Source organism: Mercenaria mercenaria, chromosome 17, assembly GCF_021730395.1.
Source record: "Mercenaria mercenaria strain notata chromosome 17, MADL_Memer_1, whole genome shotgun sequence".
In the NCBI taxonomy this organism is placed as follows: Eukaryota; Metazoa; Mollusca; class Bivalvia; order Venerida; family Veneridae; genus Mercenaria; species Mercenaria mercenaria.
Genome location: NC_069377.1, coordinates 69,935,727 through 69,955,782, shown reverse-complemented (window position 1 = coordinate 69,955,782; position 20,056 = coordinate 69,935,727). Strand labels below are relative to the sequence as shown.

Below are 20,056 nucleotides of genomic sequence, written 5' to 3'. Positions count from 1 at the left end.
TTATATCCACTTTGAGATTTTTTAACAATTCTAACAGTATTTTTCACAATATGGATCACTGCTTATCAACTATCAACAAATTCAGCTTATTAGTTTTTCAGTTTTCATGTTTCACCAGAGTACATATGTTTATGGTTCCATGGGTTTTGATTTATATGTTTTTACATGAGCATATTTTGTATTTTATGAAGTGTTCATGTGGTAACTGTTTCATATGTTAGGGATTCACCTGGCGGGGATCAATCTTATGCAATTTTATTTACACTGTCTTAGCATATGGGCAAAAGGTATGGCTTAAAGAGAGGTTTGGCGCCAGTAAACTAGTTTAAACTCACCAGTGGTGTTTTTGCCACTAACAATTCCAAGGAGGTGCCCTACTGTATTCCTTCTTCATGTATGTTTTTTGTGTGTTTATCACTTCTTTGTTATTAATGCATTCGCTTGTGTTGCTGTGTACATGTGCTAAGTTACTGTGTGCATGTATACAGTTACGTATACACATATTTCCATGTGGTGCTATATGGGCGGCTGCGTTCTTTTAATGTGGCTGTTCCTGTTGGACTTTTGTGCTTGTTTTAGAGTACGCTACACTGGTGGGAAAAAATCTGTGGGCTAATACTACAAGACATTCTTGTTTGCATGTGAAACTGCTATTCCCCATCAAGCATGGCGTGCAATCTATAGATGAGAGAAAAAACATGCCCGCAAACAGGCAAAATTAAGCTGCTTTTGATGCTTGTAAACCATTGGCGTATTTAATAGAATAATTGAATCATTTCATTCGCTGAAGTATCTATTTCCCTAAGACGGCTTTTCAAAAATTTACAAATTCTTAAATTTCACCCTCATTTCTACTACCATCAATGAACAGGCTCAATCAAACCGAGCCTGCAACATTTTCGTTTTTGTCGTGTTGAGCGACTTTTTCTGTTTTATCATTAGGTCAAATTGAACTTTAGCCAACATATTTCGTTGGTTTCTATAAACGAAAATGTTGCAGGCTCGGTTTGATTGCGCCTGTTCATGGACAGTAGTGGAAATGCATGCTACCGTCCACGCCCTCTTGCCCCGGTTTGAGCAGAACTGAACATTTACGTATGCTACAAGTATTAAAAAAACAATTTAGAGACATCCGCAGATGTGTTGTTCATACGGCGATGCACATGGAACCTTCAATAATTCCACGAAAAGCGGGTTATGGTCCACAATTAAAAAATATGCATGACCTCAGAGTATGGGAAAGAAATACATTTGCGAAATAAACTCGACAAAAAATAGACGTTTTCGATCTGATTTTTAAAAATCAGAGAAATAAGGTAAATACCATGAAACAGTATGGTGAACAAATATCTTTGGAAAATGTTAAATGAATTATTAACAATGTAATGACAACAGATTCAAAGGAATATGTAAACTAGCAAAATCTTCATACCATCATAAACCGGTTTAAGCCCCCCAGTGGTGTTTTTGCCACTGACCGTTCCAAGGCAGTGCCCAATTCCTTTATTTGTTCGGTTTTTTTTTCACCGTGTGTTTGTGAGTGTGTGTGTTGGTAGTGTGCACATCTGCGTGCTGTGAGTTTCGTTTTGGGGATACTGTGTTTTTGGAACTTTGTATTCCCTGTTTGATATTTATCCATGCTTTTTTTTCTCTTAAAACAGTCCGTATACATTCTTTAATCAGAGGAAATAGTTGATGATAAGTGTAAACAACTATTTTTCCTTTATCTACAATCAATGATAATGATAAAAAAGAAAATATCAGTAAAACCGACTGATGCTTCCCGAAATATGATTATTGTATATTAAAAGAACAAAAGTGGAATTTATCGAATGGGCACAATGCTTGTCTTAGTAGTGAAGCTTCCAAAGAAGTTTATTAGAATTCCAGCATGTAGTTGCTAAGAAGTGTACACAAAACATGTGCCTCTTCTCTTGAGAGTGAAGCTTCTTATGACGTTTTGCTAAATATCAGTCGTGTGGTTAAGGTTGCTGACTTCAAATTACTTGCCTCTCATCGATGTCGGTTCGTTGTTGATGTTGAATTCCTCATGTGAGGAAGCCATCCAGCTGGCTTTCGGAAGGTCGGTGGTTCTATCCGGGTGCCCGCTTGTGATGAAATAATGCACGGAGGGGCACCTGGGGTCTTTCTCCACCATGAAAGCTGGAAAGTCGCCATATGACCTATAATTGTGTCGGTGCGACGTTAACCAAACAAAATATATAAATAAATGAATATCAGCTATTGGTTGCTAAACAAATACTCCGGATAAGAAGTGGTACTATAGTATACAAATTTTTAATAATCAAAGGGCAATCACTGAGTAAAAATCATCAGACCAAAACATGAAGATAATACGCACATCTCCTCTTGAGAGTGAAGCTTCAGATTCACTGAATTTAAGCCAACGGATTCTCATGAATACTCCAGACAAGAAACTATAGTATAAAATTGCTAAGTAATCAAAGGGCAAAGAGCAGTGAAAAATTATTCGACCGGATCATGAAGATAATATGCATATCTCCTCTTAAGAGGGCAGCTTCCTATGAAGTTTCGGTGGTTTCTATCGAGTGGTTGCTGAAGAAGCCTCCGGGCAAAAATGGTACTATAGTACACTAATATTAAATAATCAAGGGCCATAAGTCAGTGAAAAATTACCCGACTGCAACATGAAGAAAATATGTGCATCTCTTCTAAGGAATGATGCTTCCTATGAAGTTTTGATAAATTCCACTTAGTGGTTGCTGAAGAATACTCCGGACAGGAAATATTACACTAATGTTGAATACTAAAGGACAATAACTCATTGAAAGAAATTATCCGACCGGAATATGAAGACAATATGCGCACCTCTTGATAGTGAAGCTTCCTATGAAGGGGAGCATAATGACCCTGTTATTTATTTTGAAAAGCAAACTAATGCTATATTTAGTGTCTGCTGAAGAAATATGTGATGTTGATATGAAGTATACAATTAATCAATCTGAATGAACTAGAAGATGCTTTCGTAGAAAAACGCATGTCTCCCCCAATGCATAGTCGTATAGACAAGAAGTCAATAGGGGACAGGAGCAAAAGTCAAAGAGACACTGATGGTTGGCTGCAATAGGGATCATCTACTTGTCATGTCTAATCATCCCACTAAGGTTCAACATTCTGGGCCTAGTGGTTCTCAAGTTATTAATTGGAAACAGCTTTCCATGTTCAGGCCCCTGTGACCGTGACCTTTGATCTAGTGACCCCAAAATCAGTAGGAGTCATCTACTCTGCATATTCAATCATCCTATGCAGTTTCAACATTCTGTGTCAAGTGGTTTCAAGTTATTGATTGAAAATAGTTTTCTATGTTCAGCCCCTTGTGACCTTGACCTTTAATGGAGTGACCACAGAAACAATAGGAGTCATCTACTTTTTAGTCCTATCACCCTATAAAATTTGAAGGTTCTAGGTTACTTGTTTCTCAAATTATTGACTGTAAATGGATTTCCGTGTTCTGTCCGCTGCGGCATTGACCTTTAATAGAGTGACCCCAAAAACAATAGGGGTCATCTACTCTGTAAGCCCTATCAACCTATGACGTTTCAACAATCTGGGTCTAGTGGTTCTCAAGTTACTGACCGGAAACGGATTTCCATGTTCTGTTCACTGTGACCTTGACCTTTAATAGAGTGACCCCGAAATCAACAGGAGTCATCTACCTTGCATGTCCAATCATCCTATAAAGTTTCAACATTTTGGGTCTAGTGGTTTTCAAGTTATTGATCGGAATGGTTTTCCATGTTCAGGCTCCTGTGACATTGACCTTTATTAGAGTGACCCCAAAACAATAGGGGTCATCTACTCTGCATAACCAGTCATCCTCTTAAGTTTCAACATTCTGGGTCAAGTGATTCTCAAGTTATTGATAGGTCCCTGTGACCTTGACCTTTGATGGAGTGACCCCAAAAACAATAGGGGTCCTCTACTCCATAAGCCCTGCCACCCTATGAAGTTTGAAGGTTCTATGTCAAATGGTTCTCCAGTTATTGATCGTAAATGGACCGGGCAAATACAATATAGTGGGGGAGAAGACAAAAATACATTAAGCGTAGCGTTTTAGTTGATGACTTTAATCAGTTTTGATAATCAATCACCAAATCTTAAGAAGCACTAAATCATTTGTATGCATTTTTTTCGGCGACGCCGTCTAAATTCGTTTTCGTTACCTATGCCACGTTACTTCAGTTAGCAAATCAAACTACTTGATAACGCATTATAGATAATTTATCAAAATGGAAGATTTATGCAACACTCTGCTTGATTGGACGAGAGTGTCAATTTCTTTCACTCTGTTGATTGTGCTACGCTGAGTGAAATGTAGACAAAGCGTTTATCCTAAACGACGCTGTTCACAGTTTTAAAGCTAACTTTGGCTCAGTATATTTAGCAAAATATTGATATATCTCAAAATGATAAGTAAGTTTAATAAATATGATAAAAACCTGTTCAAATACCAACATATATCAAATTAAAGAAAGAGCTGAATACGGTCTGCGTATCACATGAATAAGGGTGTGATAAGAGTCTTTTATGTAGAGAAGTGCTTTTTAAAAGATTTTCCTTGTTACAATTGTCGTCTGTATATGAAAAGGTTTCTTGCTTTTGTGACTTATTCAGGTTGCATATTAAAATGAGTACTTGTTTGCTTTGATATATTTGTTATAAATTATTTAACTGATTTATTATATATGAATATCTTTCTTTAGTATGGTATGCAAATATTGAACTCAGTTGAAATCTGTTTTATTATATATATGCTATATAATGACTGAATCTCATTACACTGAAATGAAGGTACGCTGCATACAATTTATCTATGTGATATGACTATGGTCAAACTTTGCTTATAAAACAGAAATATTGAAATAATTACAATTGTATGTTTTGCTTGACCTTCACTTTTTTATAGGTGTGACGTCATTGTTCAAAGATTCATGAATAGCGAATATGCATTTGTTAAAGCGGGATCAGTTGGCCTATTTTAGAAATAAATAAAAATAATAAATAAAAAAGTCCTTTAATTGATTTTTTTTCATGTATTCTAATCAAACTTGATTTGTAGCATCTTTATTAGGCCCGCAGCCAACTTTGTTCAACTGGGACATTTAACCCCTTGTAGGGGCTGCTAGACCTAAAACTAGAAATGCCTTTATACAGCGTCTCATGAACAGCTTGGTGGATCTTTGTCATACTTGGTCTGGAGCATCATTATAAGGTCCTCTTCCAAATTTATTTATATAGAAACTTGGGCCCTATTAGGGACCACTATAGTTAAAAGTAGATATGCCTTTCTTCGCATTAACCACTAATATGTAATGGCTTTTTATCAAACTCGATGTGTAACAATATCGTAAGGTCTCTTGCTATTTTGTTACAAATGGGGATAGGGACCAATTTAGCTAAAAATATAAACACGTTTAATGACCTCTTCTCATGAACCGCTTCATGAATCTTCATCAAACTACTGCTGTAATTATTCGTCTAAGGATAAACGAAACAAAATTGCAACCCTACGAAACCTTGCGAAAAATTAAAAGAGAACCATTTAAATTGTTAAAGTGCGGTGTTTTGTTTTGCAAAATGTTAGATGAACGATGAATGTTAGATGAAAAATTCATAAACTTCTTTCCTTATTACAATTCGCCGACCATCATTTTTAAAGATATTTCTTGTTTTACATATTGTTCAATTTTCTTTTCAAACACAAACGTTTCCAAATTGGAGGTTTTCTTCCTTTAAAAAGTGATACGCATGAATCACTAATTAGCGGCTAATTATATCGCTTATATCTCGTTTTTGAAATGATTTTGAAAAAGTAATACAATACTTAAACTTTTACACAATTATTTTGTAACCATTATGTTAAAGATACCTATACCCTCTCACTGCACTGTTTATAACTTTATTGAAATTAATGTTAATACGAGATGCCAGTCTCGTGAAGAGAGGGAGAAAATATATGTTTATAGTTTAGGCAACATATCAAAGGCTTTTGTTACAGTTTGGCATCATAAATTAATGATAATTGATAGGAGATGGAATTTTATCTAACAAGTTATGTAATTATATTTCTAGCATGCATGGAGCGATGTATTTTACTGAATAATATGACATCATCTATAGGTAAAACAAATGTTGTAGTCCCTCAAGGATTAATGATCGGGTCTCTTTTGAAATAATATTCACAGGTGACGATACCCAAGCTCGGCAGTTTGAGAACGATGCATCTTTGTCTTACTCTTCCGTTTCATCAATTGATATTCAAGAAACCATTAACGTAGATCTGTAGAAACTCAAAATATGGTTAGATAAATGGTTAATAAACTTAATCCAAATATAGCAAATATTTTGTTTATAAGTAATTATATACAAATACAAAATATGTCCCTCAAGTTTAAAAATAATGACCTTAGCACAACATGCCATCATGAAAACATCTTTGAATAACAATTCCATCGAATGCATAGGGACTTATCATGATGAAAGTTTCTTTACATCTTGTAGGAAGAAAATTACATCTTGTTAAAAGAAAGTGAATATTAAGTATATCTTGAACTTCAAAGCTCACTGTACAGTTATTTCATTCTTCCTGGTTTAGGATGTGCTTCAGAAGTATGGGGATGCTGCTTTCTAGAAAATAGTAATTTACTTGAATCATTTCAGTTAGAAATGACTAGATTGTGGTTTACATATGTTTTATAACTTAAAGATGCACTTTGTACTCTCTATATGATTCATTACATTGTATCCTCCTTTTTAAGGCAATCATTCCATAGGATTTTGTTGTTTATCCGCTGAGTAACAGCAACAGTTATACTTCCAAACAACAGATTGACATTGATAAAATTTACAAGAAGAAGAAGATCGTTTGGAAGAATAGAATGCAAGCAAGCAATAAATGCTGTATATCATCTACAATAAAGCGGTGGAATGGTGTAGAAATGGACTGTATAGGATCAGCATTTGCTGAAGAAAGTAAATGTTGCATATGGCAGTACAAGTTTAACACATCATTATAGTAGTTTAAATGCCGATTTAAATCATAATTAGAATTTTCCTGGAGTACATCTAATTTTTAGCTCGACTATTCATATAATAGTAGAGCTATTGGACTCGCCCATGCGTCGGCGTCCGCGTCGGCGTCCGCGTCCCGATTTGGTTAAGTTTTTGTATGTAAGCTGGTATCTCAGCAACCACTTGCGGGAATGGATTGAAACTTCACACACTTATTCACTGTGATAAACTGACTCACATTGCATAGGTTCCATAGCTCTGTTTTGCTTTTTTACAAAATTATGCCCCTTTTTTGACTTAGAAATTTTTGGTTAAGGTTTTGTATGTAAGCTGGTAACTCAGTAACCACTTGTGGGAATGGATTGAAACTTCACACACTTATTTACTGTGATAAACTGACTTACATTACACAGGTTCCATAACTCTATTTTGCTTTTTTACAAAATTATGCCCCTTTTTCGACTTAGAATTTTTTGGTTAAGGTTTTGTATGTAAGCTGGTATCTCAGTACTCACTAATGGGAATGGATTTAAACTTCACACACTTGTTCACTGTCATGATCTGACATGCCCAAAGCAGGTCCCATAACTTTATTTTGCTTTTTTACTATAGAGTGAGAAGATCCGTTTTAGATATGGTAACTTAATAAAAAAAAGCTTATAATTATTTTAATGATGTGTAGATGATGACGAACGAATTACTCTCATGTGACTAATGTCTATGTATTATATTGCTTGGCTTGTTTGTTTATTTTTCCCTTGTGTGTTTGCTTTGTGCGAGTGTGTGTGTTGGTCGTGTGCGCTTCCGCGCACTTGGTTTACGTTAGGGCAGGCCGCGATTTTAGAACCTGGATTTCCCTTAGATATACATGCATGTATCTTAAAGAACAAGAAAGTAGGTCAGTAGGTCACATTCATGGTCACTGAAAGTCAGGTCATCCAAATTTGAAGGCTGTATAATAAAAAACAAGAAAGTAGCTCAGTGGGTCACATTCATGGTCACTGAAAGTCAGTTTTAAGATAGGTGTGCAAATCTTCACATGTCATGTAAATTTCAAGGCTGTATCTTAAAAAAGAAGAAAGTGGGTCAGTAGGTCAAGGTTACAGTCAAGTGACCCCTAATCACTTGGGATCATCAGGTAATTATAATTAAACAGTCTAGGAAATATGATCTGATTATTTTTTAAGTATTTTTCCTATATAACTCTTTTAACAACTGACCCCCGGGGCGGGACCTCTTTTTACCCCAGGGGCATAATTCGAACAATCTTGTTAGAAATCAACTCGGCAATGATACATACCAAATTTAGGTCTTGAACTATCAGACAAGAAGATTTTTAAAAAATTTTCCTGTATAATCTGAAACTTTCTACAAAATATTTTTGAAATCCGGTAAACAGTTTCTGACAAGAAGAATTTTAAATATTTTCCTTTCGGTTGCCACGGCAACCAACGTTCTGCATGGATTTCAATTCCTTAAGCAATTTTGAAAGGGGAACACCCAAGGATCATTCCTTTGAAGATTGGTGTAAATCTACCCAGTGGTTTTGAAGAAGAAGATTTGTTTTACAAATTATTGACACAGTGACACTCACACAAAGCAAACAAACAAGGAAAAAACAAACAAACAAGCCAAGCAATATAATACATAGTTACTAGTCACATGAGAGCAGTCACAAAAGCTCACCTTGCGCCTTTGGCTCAGGTAAGCTAAAACTAGTTCAGAAACATAGTCCTGAAATTTATGGGAAAAGTCTTTAAGAAATTATGTTAAATTTGTTTTTGGTTGGTCTGAAAATAAATATACAATAGCTTAGACTGGTAGTACAGCAGTAACCTCAGAGGTGTTACCCTTGGATTGTTTTAAATCCTAAAATTACTACATAACCTAAAGAAGCCAGTTGACAGAATTTTATTTTAGTTGAAATATATATACAACAGAAAAGTGCAGTGATGCTCTCATTTTTGTGAGGATTTCTTCAGTAACCTTTAGAGTTATTGCCCTTTAATTGTTTCATAATCCACAGATATCTACATTATGAAGAAGCCAATGCTTGAAATTCATTAATGGTGTTTGTGCAGCTTTTTTACAGGATTTCATTAATGATTGTCTTATAGTTACTCTTTAACTGCTACTTTGACACGGTGAATACTTTGGCAAGGGATATCAATTCCATAAATTTGCTTGTTTAATTAAAGGTGGTTTTTAAACCCATTTAACAATATTTTTGTACATTTCAGGAGGACGTTTTCAGAGAAAATAGCAACAGACTTCGAGGTCATCCCAATCATTTATCTGGCATGAACTGGTATTTGATTGTTTTCCATTCAGGACAGTGAAAATAATACTACAATTAAATAAAATTTAAATACGTTTGGAGTGTTACTATAGAAAATTCACCCTTTCACTCTTCTTTGATATTGAAGGAAAAAACAGTCACAGCATGGTTGGAAAAAGCCTGTTATATTTCCGTTGATAAGAACTATTTAATTATTTAAATGTTAGAAGATAAAAGACAGATTAAATAAATAAATAAAAATAAATAAAAAATACTTTATAAGATATTACCTGTCTATAGATGGAAAAAAGGACAACCTTATAACAGTCTCAGGGGTAACATCTTTAGCATGATTGGAAATTACCCATTATATCTCTGTTTAGAACTATTAAATTGTTTAGATATTTGAAGATAAAAGACAAATTGTATGATCTGTCTTGATAAAATTTAATATGTCTGTAAAAGGGACATCATCACCAGGAACTGTTTTAATTCTACATTAAATTTTAATGGAGCATAAATATTTGTAAAGAGTGGTTTAAGTGTGGTCAGTCAGCAAATGATGTAAACTTTAAACTTATATTCATGACTTGTTTCTTGAAGACTAAAGTTAAATTATTAATTTAAAACTACAAGCTTCTTGGATTTGTCTCACATGTTATATAAGTGTTGTCCTCACTGAACTATATTACATGAAAAGTTGTGACATTGAAATTCTTTTGCAATGTTCTGATAAGTTCTGCGACCTGCAATAGCCTACTTTCTTATCTTAACATCTTCATAACGTGGTTATCTCACCATTACGACTCAAGTGCTGAAAGATGGATATTTCTGTAATCATTATCTTCCTAAGCCTCTTTAAATCTTCATACACCAGTGCGACACAAGGAGAAGAAAATAACACTCTGTCAAAGTTACCAGTAGACAACACTCAGACGGACAGTAGGCCAGATAGTGACCACGAGAGCGACATGAGCAGAATTCTGAAACGTCTCGAAACCAACGAGAAACTCACGCAGCGACTGCTTAGCCGTGTGGAACATCTCGAGTCTCGCGAGAAGTCGCAACAACAAGAGATACTGAATCTTCATAATCAACTGGATCTTCAAAAACGCCAAACAAAATCTCTACAGAGAGTTCTGAACCATATTTTCAATCGGAGGACTCCACTGAAAAGTCGGACTGGAGAAAATCAAACAGCGAGTACAGTTATCGAAGTTAAGAGTGTGGAAAAAGAGATTAGTTCTGGTTTAAGAGCAACTGAAGGTAAATACTGTTCTGCAATCAGCCAATACTGTTTTTAATCTACTGGTATATGATCTATATCATGTATTTATATTATGTTGCATTTATCTACATGTTGTAAACTCATGGGCATATTGCCTTCTGTTTGAATAATCTATCTATCTATCTATATCTCAATCTTACCATATCAGACTGTCCACTATAATATCTGGTTAACTTCACTAAGCAAAGTAGCTGCTAACCTAACAGGTTTTAATTAAGGTCTGTGTGTAATTTATTAGTTCCCTACTGCTTGAAAACCAGTTTCGGGGACTATAGGATTGCGCTTTTCAATCAGTCCGGCATTCTGTTATTCCTTCTGTCCACAAATGTTCCCCATGATGAGACGACGTGTCATGCACAAAACTCAGACCCCTAGCTCAAAAGGTCAAGGTCACACTTGGAAGTCAAAGGTCAACGGCTTTTTTCCTGTCCTGTCTGTAACTCTTAACAATCCATAAAGGGATTTTAATATCACTTGGCACAAATGTACCTCACAATAAGACGATGTGTCATGCACAACTTTCAGACCCCTAGCTTAAAGGTCAAGGTCACACTTGGCAGTCAAATATTATTATGGCATCAATGGGGTTTGTTTCATGTCTGATCCAGAACTCTGTCATCCATCAAGGGATTACAATATAACTTGGTATAAAAGTTCTCCATAATTAAACAACATGTCATGCGCAACGCCCAGAACACTAGCTCAAAGGTCAAGGCCACACTTGGAGAGCAAAGGTCAGTATGGTTTCTTCCTGTTTGATCCATAACTTTGTCATTCAAAACGGGATTTAAATATTAGTTGGCACAAATACTCACCTGGATGAGGCGATGTGTTATGTACAAAATCAGGACCTTTAGCTCAAAGGTAAAGGTCACACTTGGAGTTAAAAGGCTAACAGAGCTTTTTTCCCGTCCAGACTGTAACTCAACAATCCCTAAAAGGATTTTAAATTACTTGGCAGAAATGTACCCCATAATAAGATGACATGTCATGCGCAACAACCAGGCCCATAGCTCAAAGGTCAAGGTCACAGTTGAAGGTGAAAGATCAAAAGTGTTTTTTTTTTCCTTTCTGATCTAGTAAGGGATTTTAACATTTACTTGACACAAATGTTCCCCATAATGAGAAAATATGTCCACTGCAACACCCAGACCCCTAGCTCTAAGGTCAAGATCACACTTGAAGGTCAAAAGCCAACATGGATCTTTTCCTGTCCAGTCTGTAAAATATTTTAATATAAGCTCATGTGTCATAAAATTATGGACCCATTACTGTACTTTCTTCAGAATTGTTTCCTTTTAATCTGAATTCCATTCATTTTTAGCTCGTCTGATTTTTGAAAAAATCTATGAGGTATTGTCGTCACTTGATCGTCGGCGTCGATGTCGCCGTTGGTTAAAATTTTTGTTTAGGTCCACCCTTTCTCAAAAACTGTGAAAGCTACAGCTTTAAAACTTTGCACACTTGTTTATTATCATTAGGGGACTGTGTAAGCCAAGAACCATAACTCTGATATGCAATTTGTCAAAATTATGGCCCTTTTTGTACTTAGAAAACTTGAGTTTCTTGGTTAAAATTTTTGTTTATGTCCACCTTTTCTCAAAAACTGTAAGAGCTACAGCTTTGAAACTTTGCACACTTGTTGATCATCATTAGGGAACTGTGTAGATCAAGAACCATAACTCCGATATGCATTTTGTCAAAATTATGGCCCTTTTTGTACTTAGGAAACTTGAGTTTCTTGGTTAAAAGTTTTGTTTAGATACACCTTTTCTCGAAAGTTATAAGAGCTACAGCTTTGAAACTTTGCACACTTGTTTATCATCAGTAGGGAACTATTTATGCCAAGAACCATAACTCTGGTTTGCATTTTGTCAGAATTATTTGGAAATTTGGGTTTCTTTGTTAAAATTTGTGTTTAGGTCCACCTTTTCTCAAAAACTATTAGAGCTACAGCTTTGAAACTTTGCACACTTGTTTAGCATTATTAGATGACTATGTATGCCAAGAACCATAAATCTTACCTGCATTTTGTCAAAATTATGGCCCTTTTTGTACTTAGAAATTCTGAGTTGTAACTCTTTCCTTACATACTGTCTAGCACTTGCAGATGAGCAATGGCACCCGTAGGCGGTGCTCTTGTTTATCAAATATTTCCTCCAGTTTCAAAATGAAATGTTATCAAAATTGAAATTGTATACTTTTTTTATATTTATAGATGTTTTAAGCAATCAAAAATGGGGTGTTTTGTATATAATCCAAATGTTGTGATATAACATATTTTATATGATACTCCTCATTTAAATGAGTCAACAGTGTTGTTGTACTTATAAAATAGACTGGCCCGGTTTATAGCTTGGTCAGGGCTACGTCATTATTTTTGAGCATGGATCCCCTTCAGTTTGGAACCATCCATGTTTACAAACACATTTGTTTATTTTATGAGGAGTAGTACAATATTGTTTTAATTCACTGACTGATATCAGATCATTATGTTATGCTGCAGTAGAGAAAATTAGTTGCAATCCAGTAGGGGACTTTGTATTGCATGGCAATAATTGTTATATACCTATATATATTCTGTAAAAAAAATCGGCTTGTATTTCACAAGTAAATATGAACAGATAGAAAAAATTCTGTATTGTACCTTTTGTATTGTATGTTGCCAGACTACTTTCATTAATATGCATGACCTGACACAGTTCTATAAATAGCTCACATAAAAACTTCTCTAAGTTCCATTTTAACATCGTTAAACATTGAAGATTTCATTCAATACCAAAACAACAAACAAATGGGGAGGTATATAATAAAAGGGTCATTATAACAGTAGCTCGATCAGGGATTTTATATTCTGCTCTCGTGGATTTTGCAAGGTCGGGTCACACTCGACGGTTGCGCGCCTCATGAGATCCGATCTGGCAAAAATCCACTCGAGCCAAATACATTATCCCAGATCAAGCTACTATTATAATAACCATATTATATTAACTTCATTCAGGAATATTACTTAAAGAGACATTCAGTCCATTTCATATAACAGGTAACATATGTCTAAATTGAAATAGACTTCTAAGGAACGATCTGAAATCAACGTAAAGCTATTAATGTCCAGAACATTGTCTCTATAAATGGAATAACTGAATACAAGTGTTTTAGTTTCATGGCACAACACGAAAACATTTTTTATTTGAAAACAACTTTGAAATGTCTTAAATTGGACTGAAATGGATGTCAGTAAACCAATTCTGTCCATTACGATCATTTTAACCGTACCTAGGGTTCTGCTAAAGCAAAATTAATGCATTACAAAATCAGATTTTTAAAGAATTTTTGCCCCAGTTGATTATAGGTCGATTTTTCTAATGTTCCACCATTTCTGGTAACCAGAAGCATTCCATTTCTGTTGTTCCTTTTTGCAGAGCTCTTGTTAGTGTGTAAAATGTCATGGAAAACTGAAAAAGTTATAGAAAGGTAAAGAATTTTGTCAGATTGTCCTTGCAAACCATAGAACAACTTCTTGGAAATTTCTTTTGCAATGAAAAATGAAGTGAATTACCCTTTAAAATTTCGCTTGATCTCTAGTGCAAAGAGATTTTAGAGACATCTGTGAATATGCAAGTTAGATTTTTTATCTTAACAAAGATTTCATCACCAAAACTACTTTCAGAGCACAAATCCTCACAGAGAATTCGCCGGGCAGAAAACGAGAATCAAGTTGCCTTCTTTGCGACCCTCTCTACCGATATTCAACATGCCGGAGTCCACCAGACCTATGTCTTTGATCACGTGATCACAAACCTTGGCAGTGCATACAACAATCACAATGGAAACTTCGTAGCCCCTGTCTCTGGAACTTACGTGTTTTCTGTCACACTGCTTTCTGTGTATCATGTCAACGCACATGCACAATTCTTAAAAAATGGCCAACTTGTTACAAGGTTGTATTTAAGTGGAGTAGAAAGTGGTCATGACACGGCAAGTCAGACATTTGTCCTCCAACTGCACAAAGGAGATGACGTTTGTGTCCACAATTTAGATCTGGACGCCTCATTAGGTGGTTCTCACTATAGTAGCTTTGCCGGATTTCTTTTGTATGAGGATTACTCAAGTTCAGCCATTGTTGGAAAATAAATTGAATCTTACTATGTATCGCATTAAAGCAATAACGCAAGGTAACATAATTTCTTCTTGTGACATAGTTATTTATAGTAGACAAATAATCATTTACAAGTTCTCTAATTGGTTGCTTGATGTATTGATATCTGGGTAATGTGACGGGTTTAATTCCACTGGATCATGCAAAAATGCTGCTTTTTTATTCATTACTGAAGATACTCGGTTGGAACTTGCTGTAATTGCTCATAGTGACAATGTACTGTCAGTAGTGTGACAAGATGGTTTACTCTAACTGCATTCTCTCCAGAATTATGCCCCTTATTAACTAAGAAATTTTCGTTAAAGTTTTTTTTTAAGGTTCAAAACCTTAATTGCTTAAGTTATTCAATTAAAACTTGCTGTACTTACTTGTAGTTATAATGTACATTAGTTTACAAGATGCATAACTATACCTGCAGTATTCCCAGAGTTGTGCCCCTTTTTAACATAGAAGTTTTAGTTAAGATTTTTCAAAGAGTTACAGATACTTCGTTAAAACTTCGCACTCACTCTTTCAGGTAATAACCTAAGGTTACATCATCAAGTACCATTAATTTTACATGAATTTTAACGAAATTACCGGTATCACTTTTCTTGGACTTAGGAAATACATAGATGCATGTCCCCTAACTCTGAATTGTATTTTGGCAAAGTTATGCCCCATTTTGGACTTTGAAAATGCAGGTTTAAGTTTTGTATAAAAAATACTTTCTCCAAAACTAATGAAGATACTATACTTGATTGAAACTTCAGACATATGTTGGGTGAAACTGTACATGATCACAACATCTTCCATAACTCTGACTTTAGACAAAATACCTATTCTTAGATAGAAAATCCATTTTTCTGTCAAGCCTTCGGAAATAGTAAAGCCTGCTGTGGCAGCTCTTGCTTATAAAAATTGCACCACTCTACTTAATACATGCAATGCTTTCAACAGTTAAATATAAAATACGGAGAGGCAACACAGAAGTATTCCTTAGATATCAAAAAAAGTAAATTGGTCCTGTTTCAAGGGCCGTTTTCGCTTTTATTTAAATAATGTCATCCCTAGATAGAGATTATTTTGTTTATTTCTCATCTGTACTAATTCAAAGCATTTCATATCTTTAGTCCCCTACTGGTGGAACACCATAGGGGACTATAGGAATGTCATCCGTCCGTCTGTCCATCCGCAAATCTGGATCCTGCGATTACTCAAAAAAGTATTCAAGCTAGGTTCATAAAACATGGTATGCATATAGAGGGTAATGTGTAGATCATACGCATGACTTATGCTTGCAGGTCAAAAGTTAAGGTCACTATTGAAAATCAAGTAAAAATTGTTTCTGCTCCATAACTTTTATATACATTGATTGATTATCTTAGTGCTACAAACAAACATTCCCCATGATGATACAATGTGTCAATGCATAATATATGCTTGTCGGTTAAAGGTCAAGGGCAAGTACAAATTTGTTTCTGCTCAATTACTTTTAATTGCATTGAAGGATTTTTAGTACTACATGGACATGTTCTCCATGATAAGACTATGTGTCAAGCTCAATGACCCATGGTTGTCAGTCAAAGGTCAAGAAAACTATTGAAGGTCAAGTAAAATTGTTTTTTCACCAGTAGGGGATTTCTGTACTGCCTCTGCAATATTCGGTCACATGTTTGTATTATGTATATATTTTTTAAGCATTCTGTAAACAAAGGTAATAAGGAAAGAGTCCTGGTTACCAGTAGTTCATTCAGATTCTTCAGTTAATATAACTGAAAAAATTCTCTCAGAGGTTTTTCCAAATCCGGCTGTCACCTATACACAATTTTTTTTTGATTTGGGAACGGCCAGTGCATTTTCTATCTCTTGGATATTTGTGTATGTTAAAATAGAGGATTCAGATTATCTTACCTTCTTATTGGCCAAATGCAATTTCAGTTAGATTGCATTTAGTAAAAAATATCATTCCCAAATGCTTGATCAAATACTGTATGCCAGCTGGTTGCTTCTTGCCAAATGGTAAATGCTAATAGTTAAATGTGAATGGCAAAACTATGAATACTAAATGCTTTTTGTCTGGTGCTTATTTAGTAGTTTTCAAAATATCATAGTGCTGCTGCAGGCAGGCTCAATTTATACAAAGCCAGGCTGTCCAGATTACGTGTTCAATGATGTTTCAATGAGACTATTAGGCATGTCCCCCAGGTGTACCAAATTAATGTGTGCGCAACTAGCCCGACTGAAACGAGTGCAAATCGTGCTACATCAGTGTACCAGGCAAAGTCAGGGTATAAAATCAAGGCGGCCTAGTGATGGATGAATGTATTCTGTGAATGGTCATTGGCCATCTGTACATAAATTTGACCTATGTTCACATGACTAGCTGGTAGAACATGTTATTGTATTATATAAGACTGAAAGACATGACAGTTGTATGACCTTGAAAGTCACATGCATTTACTATAAATTTAGATCTAGACATACAGATACAGATTTATAACCCATAAAGTTAAATAATTAGGATATAGGCCAGTTAGTATTAAGCATAAAGTGCATCACAGAATTAAGTATTACCAGACGTAAAAGAGGTATGTAATTTTCAGTCTCGAAAAAGCAAACTGTGACCCCAAGATTGATGGGATAAGGTCTACTGGCTACAGGATATCGTCCTATGAAGTTTGAAAGTTGTAGGCCTAACTTTCTCCTGTTACTGGATACCAATCTTTAAATTGAAACACAACAAGGCTCATCCACTGTCATTCCATAAAATTGACAACTGTATCTAAGTTATTGATCAAAACCATTTTTAGTTGTCCTTCTATCTACTGAACCATAAAACAAAAAGAGCACCTGCTGGTCATGGGCAATTAACCTTTGAAGTGGCGAGTAAGAGCCCAATTATGCTCCAGTTATTCTTTGAAAATCATTTACAACAATCTAGTTGTCCTTCAATCTACTGAACCATAAAACAAAAAGAGCACCTGCTGGCCATATGCAAATAGCCTTTGAAGTGACGGGTAAGAGCCCAATTATGCTCCACTTATTCTTTGAAAATCATTTACAACAATCTCGTGGTCCCTGTGACCTTGACTTCTGACCCACCTAAAGAACTGGTGTAGTCTACGGAACACAAGCAATCATTTCTGAAAATTGACAGCCAAAGGTGAAAGTACTTTTAGTTTAAATGACACTGTGAAGTTTGCCAGACAAACTGTTTGTAACAGTGACAGACTGTTGGAGGTGTTAGGCAAGTATTTTCAGTCTTGAATATACTGTCATCTTTATCATTGACTAGATAACCCCAAAACACATTCTTGTTCATCCGCTATACTACTGAAAGGAAATTATTGTGTCTCCCCCCACATATTGTTTTGCCTGTCGTTTGTTGTTGTTTGTTGTTTTGGGTTTAACGCGTTTAACAGTATTCAGTTGTAACGGGCGTTACTACCAGTGTTCCTGGGTCTGTACCGTACAAACTGTTCTCGCAGTAATGCAACTCCCACATGAATTATCAGAGTGAGGATAATGATTTCAGACACATGTGTTTATCAAATAGTCACGGAGACTACCCCCCCGAGGATCGAACTCGCGACCCGCGATCCGTAGACAACGCTCTTACCTACTGAGCTAAGCGGGCGGGCTTTGCCCTGTCCGTACGTCACACTTCATTTCCAATCAATAACTGGAGAACCATTTGACCTAGAACCTTCAAACTTCATGGGGTGGTAGGGCTGCTAGAGTAGACGACCCCTATTGTTTTTGGGGTCACTCCATCAAAGGTCAAGGTCACAGGGGCCTGAACATTGAAATCCATTTCCGATTAATAACTTGAGAACCACTTGACCCAGTGTTGAAACTTCATAGGATGATTGGTCATGCAGAGTAGATGACCTCTATTGATTTTGGGGTCACTCTATTAAAGGTCAAGGTCACAGAGGCCTGAACATGGAAACCCGTTTCCGAACAGTAACTTGAGAACCACTTGACCCAGAATGTTGAAACTTCATAGGATGATTGGACATGCAGAGTAGATGACCCCAATTGATTTTTGGGTCACTCTGTTAAAGGTCAAGGTCACAGAGGCTCTGACAGGGTTCCCGCTGTCGGTCGCCAATGGCGCCAAATGCGACAAAATGTCAATTCTGGCGCTAAAAATCTTCAATTGGCGAATTTCATTGGCGCCTACAAGATAGTCGTCGATCTGATCTTCTGATCTTTCTCAAGGACAATAACGGATTATCCGATATTTTACATTACACGAAGACAATACACAAAGTGTCAATATCGATTTATACGTCGGGGCATAATTAAAACTTCGCCGAGTCACTAGAGCGTTCCTCCACGCAAGAACGATTATCAGTCAATCTGATTCGCCAAATTTAGCCCCGCCTACTTACACGAAAGCAAATGAAATGAAATATTAGCTGCGTGCTTCGTCTAATGCACCACCTTTTTTATGATGCAAAAAACGCGAGATAAATTTACAGGTTATTTTAATGACAATCCGATTCGCCGAAGTAATCGAGACCAAGAAAATACCGGAAATAATGACACGTCAAAGCGCGATCAAAAGATACACATATTCTCCGATCGTAAATTGATAAATTTCGCACAAGCGTTGTTAAATAAATCTACGCGTTCGTAAATTTCAGTCGCGGTAGTATAATTTCAATCGAAGAATTTTTGAGATACAAATGAACTAAAGCAGTTCCTTTGGTTCTTTTACGTGCCCAACGTAAAGCATTGATACATGGGGATAGTAAAATCATTTCCAGACAGTAACTTGAGAACCACTTGACCCAGAATGTTGAAACTCCATAGGATGATTGGACATACAGAGTAGATGACCTCTATTGATTTTTGGGTCAGTCTATTAAAGGTTAAGGTTACAGCAGACAGTAAATTGAAATCCATTTCTGGTCAATAACTTGAGAACCATTTACCTAGAACCTTCAAACTTCATAGGGTGATAGGACTTACAGAGTAGATGCATGGCCCCAATTGTTTTTGGGATCACTCCATCAAAGGTCAAGGTCACAGGGGCTGAACATAAAAAGCTCTTCTCAATCAATAACTTGAGAACCACTTGACCCAGAATGTTGAAACTTAATAGGATGATTGGACATGCAGAGTAGATGACCCCTATTAATTTTGGGGTCACTTGATCAAAGGTCAAGGTCACAGGAGCCTCAACAGCAACTAGAGAACCACTAGGCCCAGAATGTTGAAACTTAGTGGGATGACTGGACATGCCAAGTAAATGATCCCTATTGCAGCCAACCATCAGTGTCTCTTT

General features: G+C 35.9%; 2 protein-coding genes across 2 annotated transcripts in view; one reads left to right on the top strand and one right to left on the bottom strand.

Annotated features, from left to right (window-relative positions):
- LOC123536115 (uncharacterized) overlaps positions 1–20,056 on the bottom strand; it is a 164,548-nt gene that overhangs the window by 122,253 nt on the left and 22,239 nt on the right. The window lies entirely within an intron of this gene.
- Positions 10,054–14,803, top strand: LOC123537034 (heavy metal-binding protein HIP-like). The gene is made up of 2 exons (XM_045320574.2): positions 10,054–10,597; positions 14,290–14,803. Exons 1-2 carry the CDS (start codon positions 10,153–10,155, stop codon positions 14,751–14,753), a joined length of 909 nt encoding a protein of 302 aa, XP_045176509.1. The 5' UTR covers positions 10,054–10,152; the 3' UTR covers positions 14,754–14,803.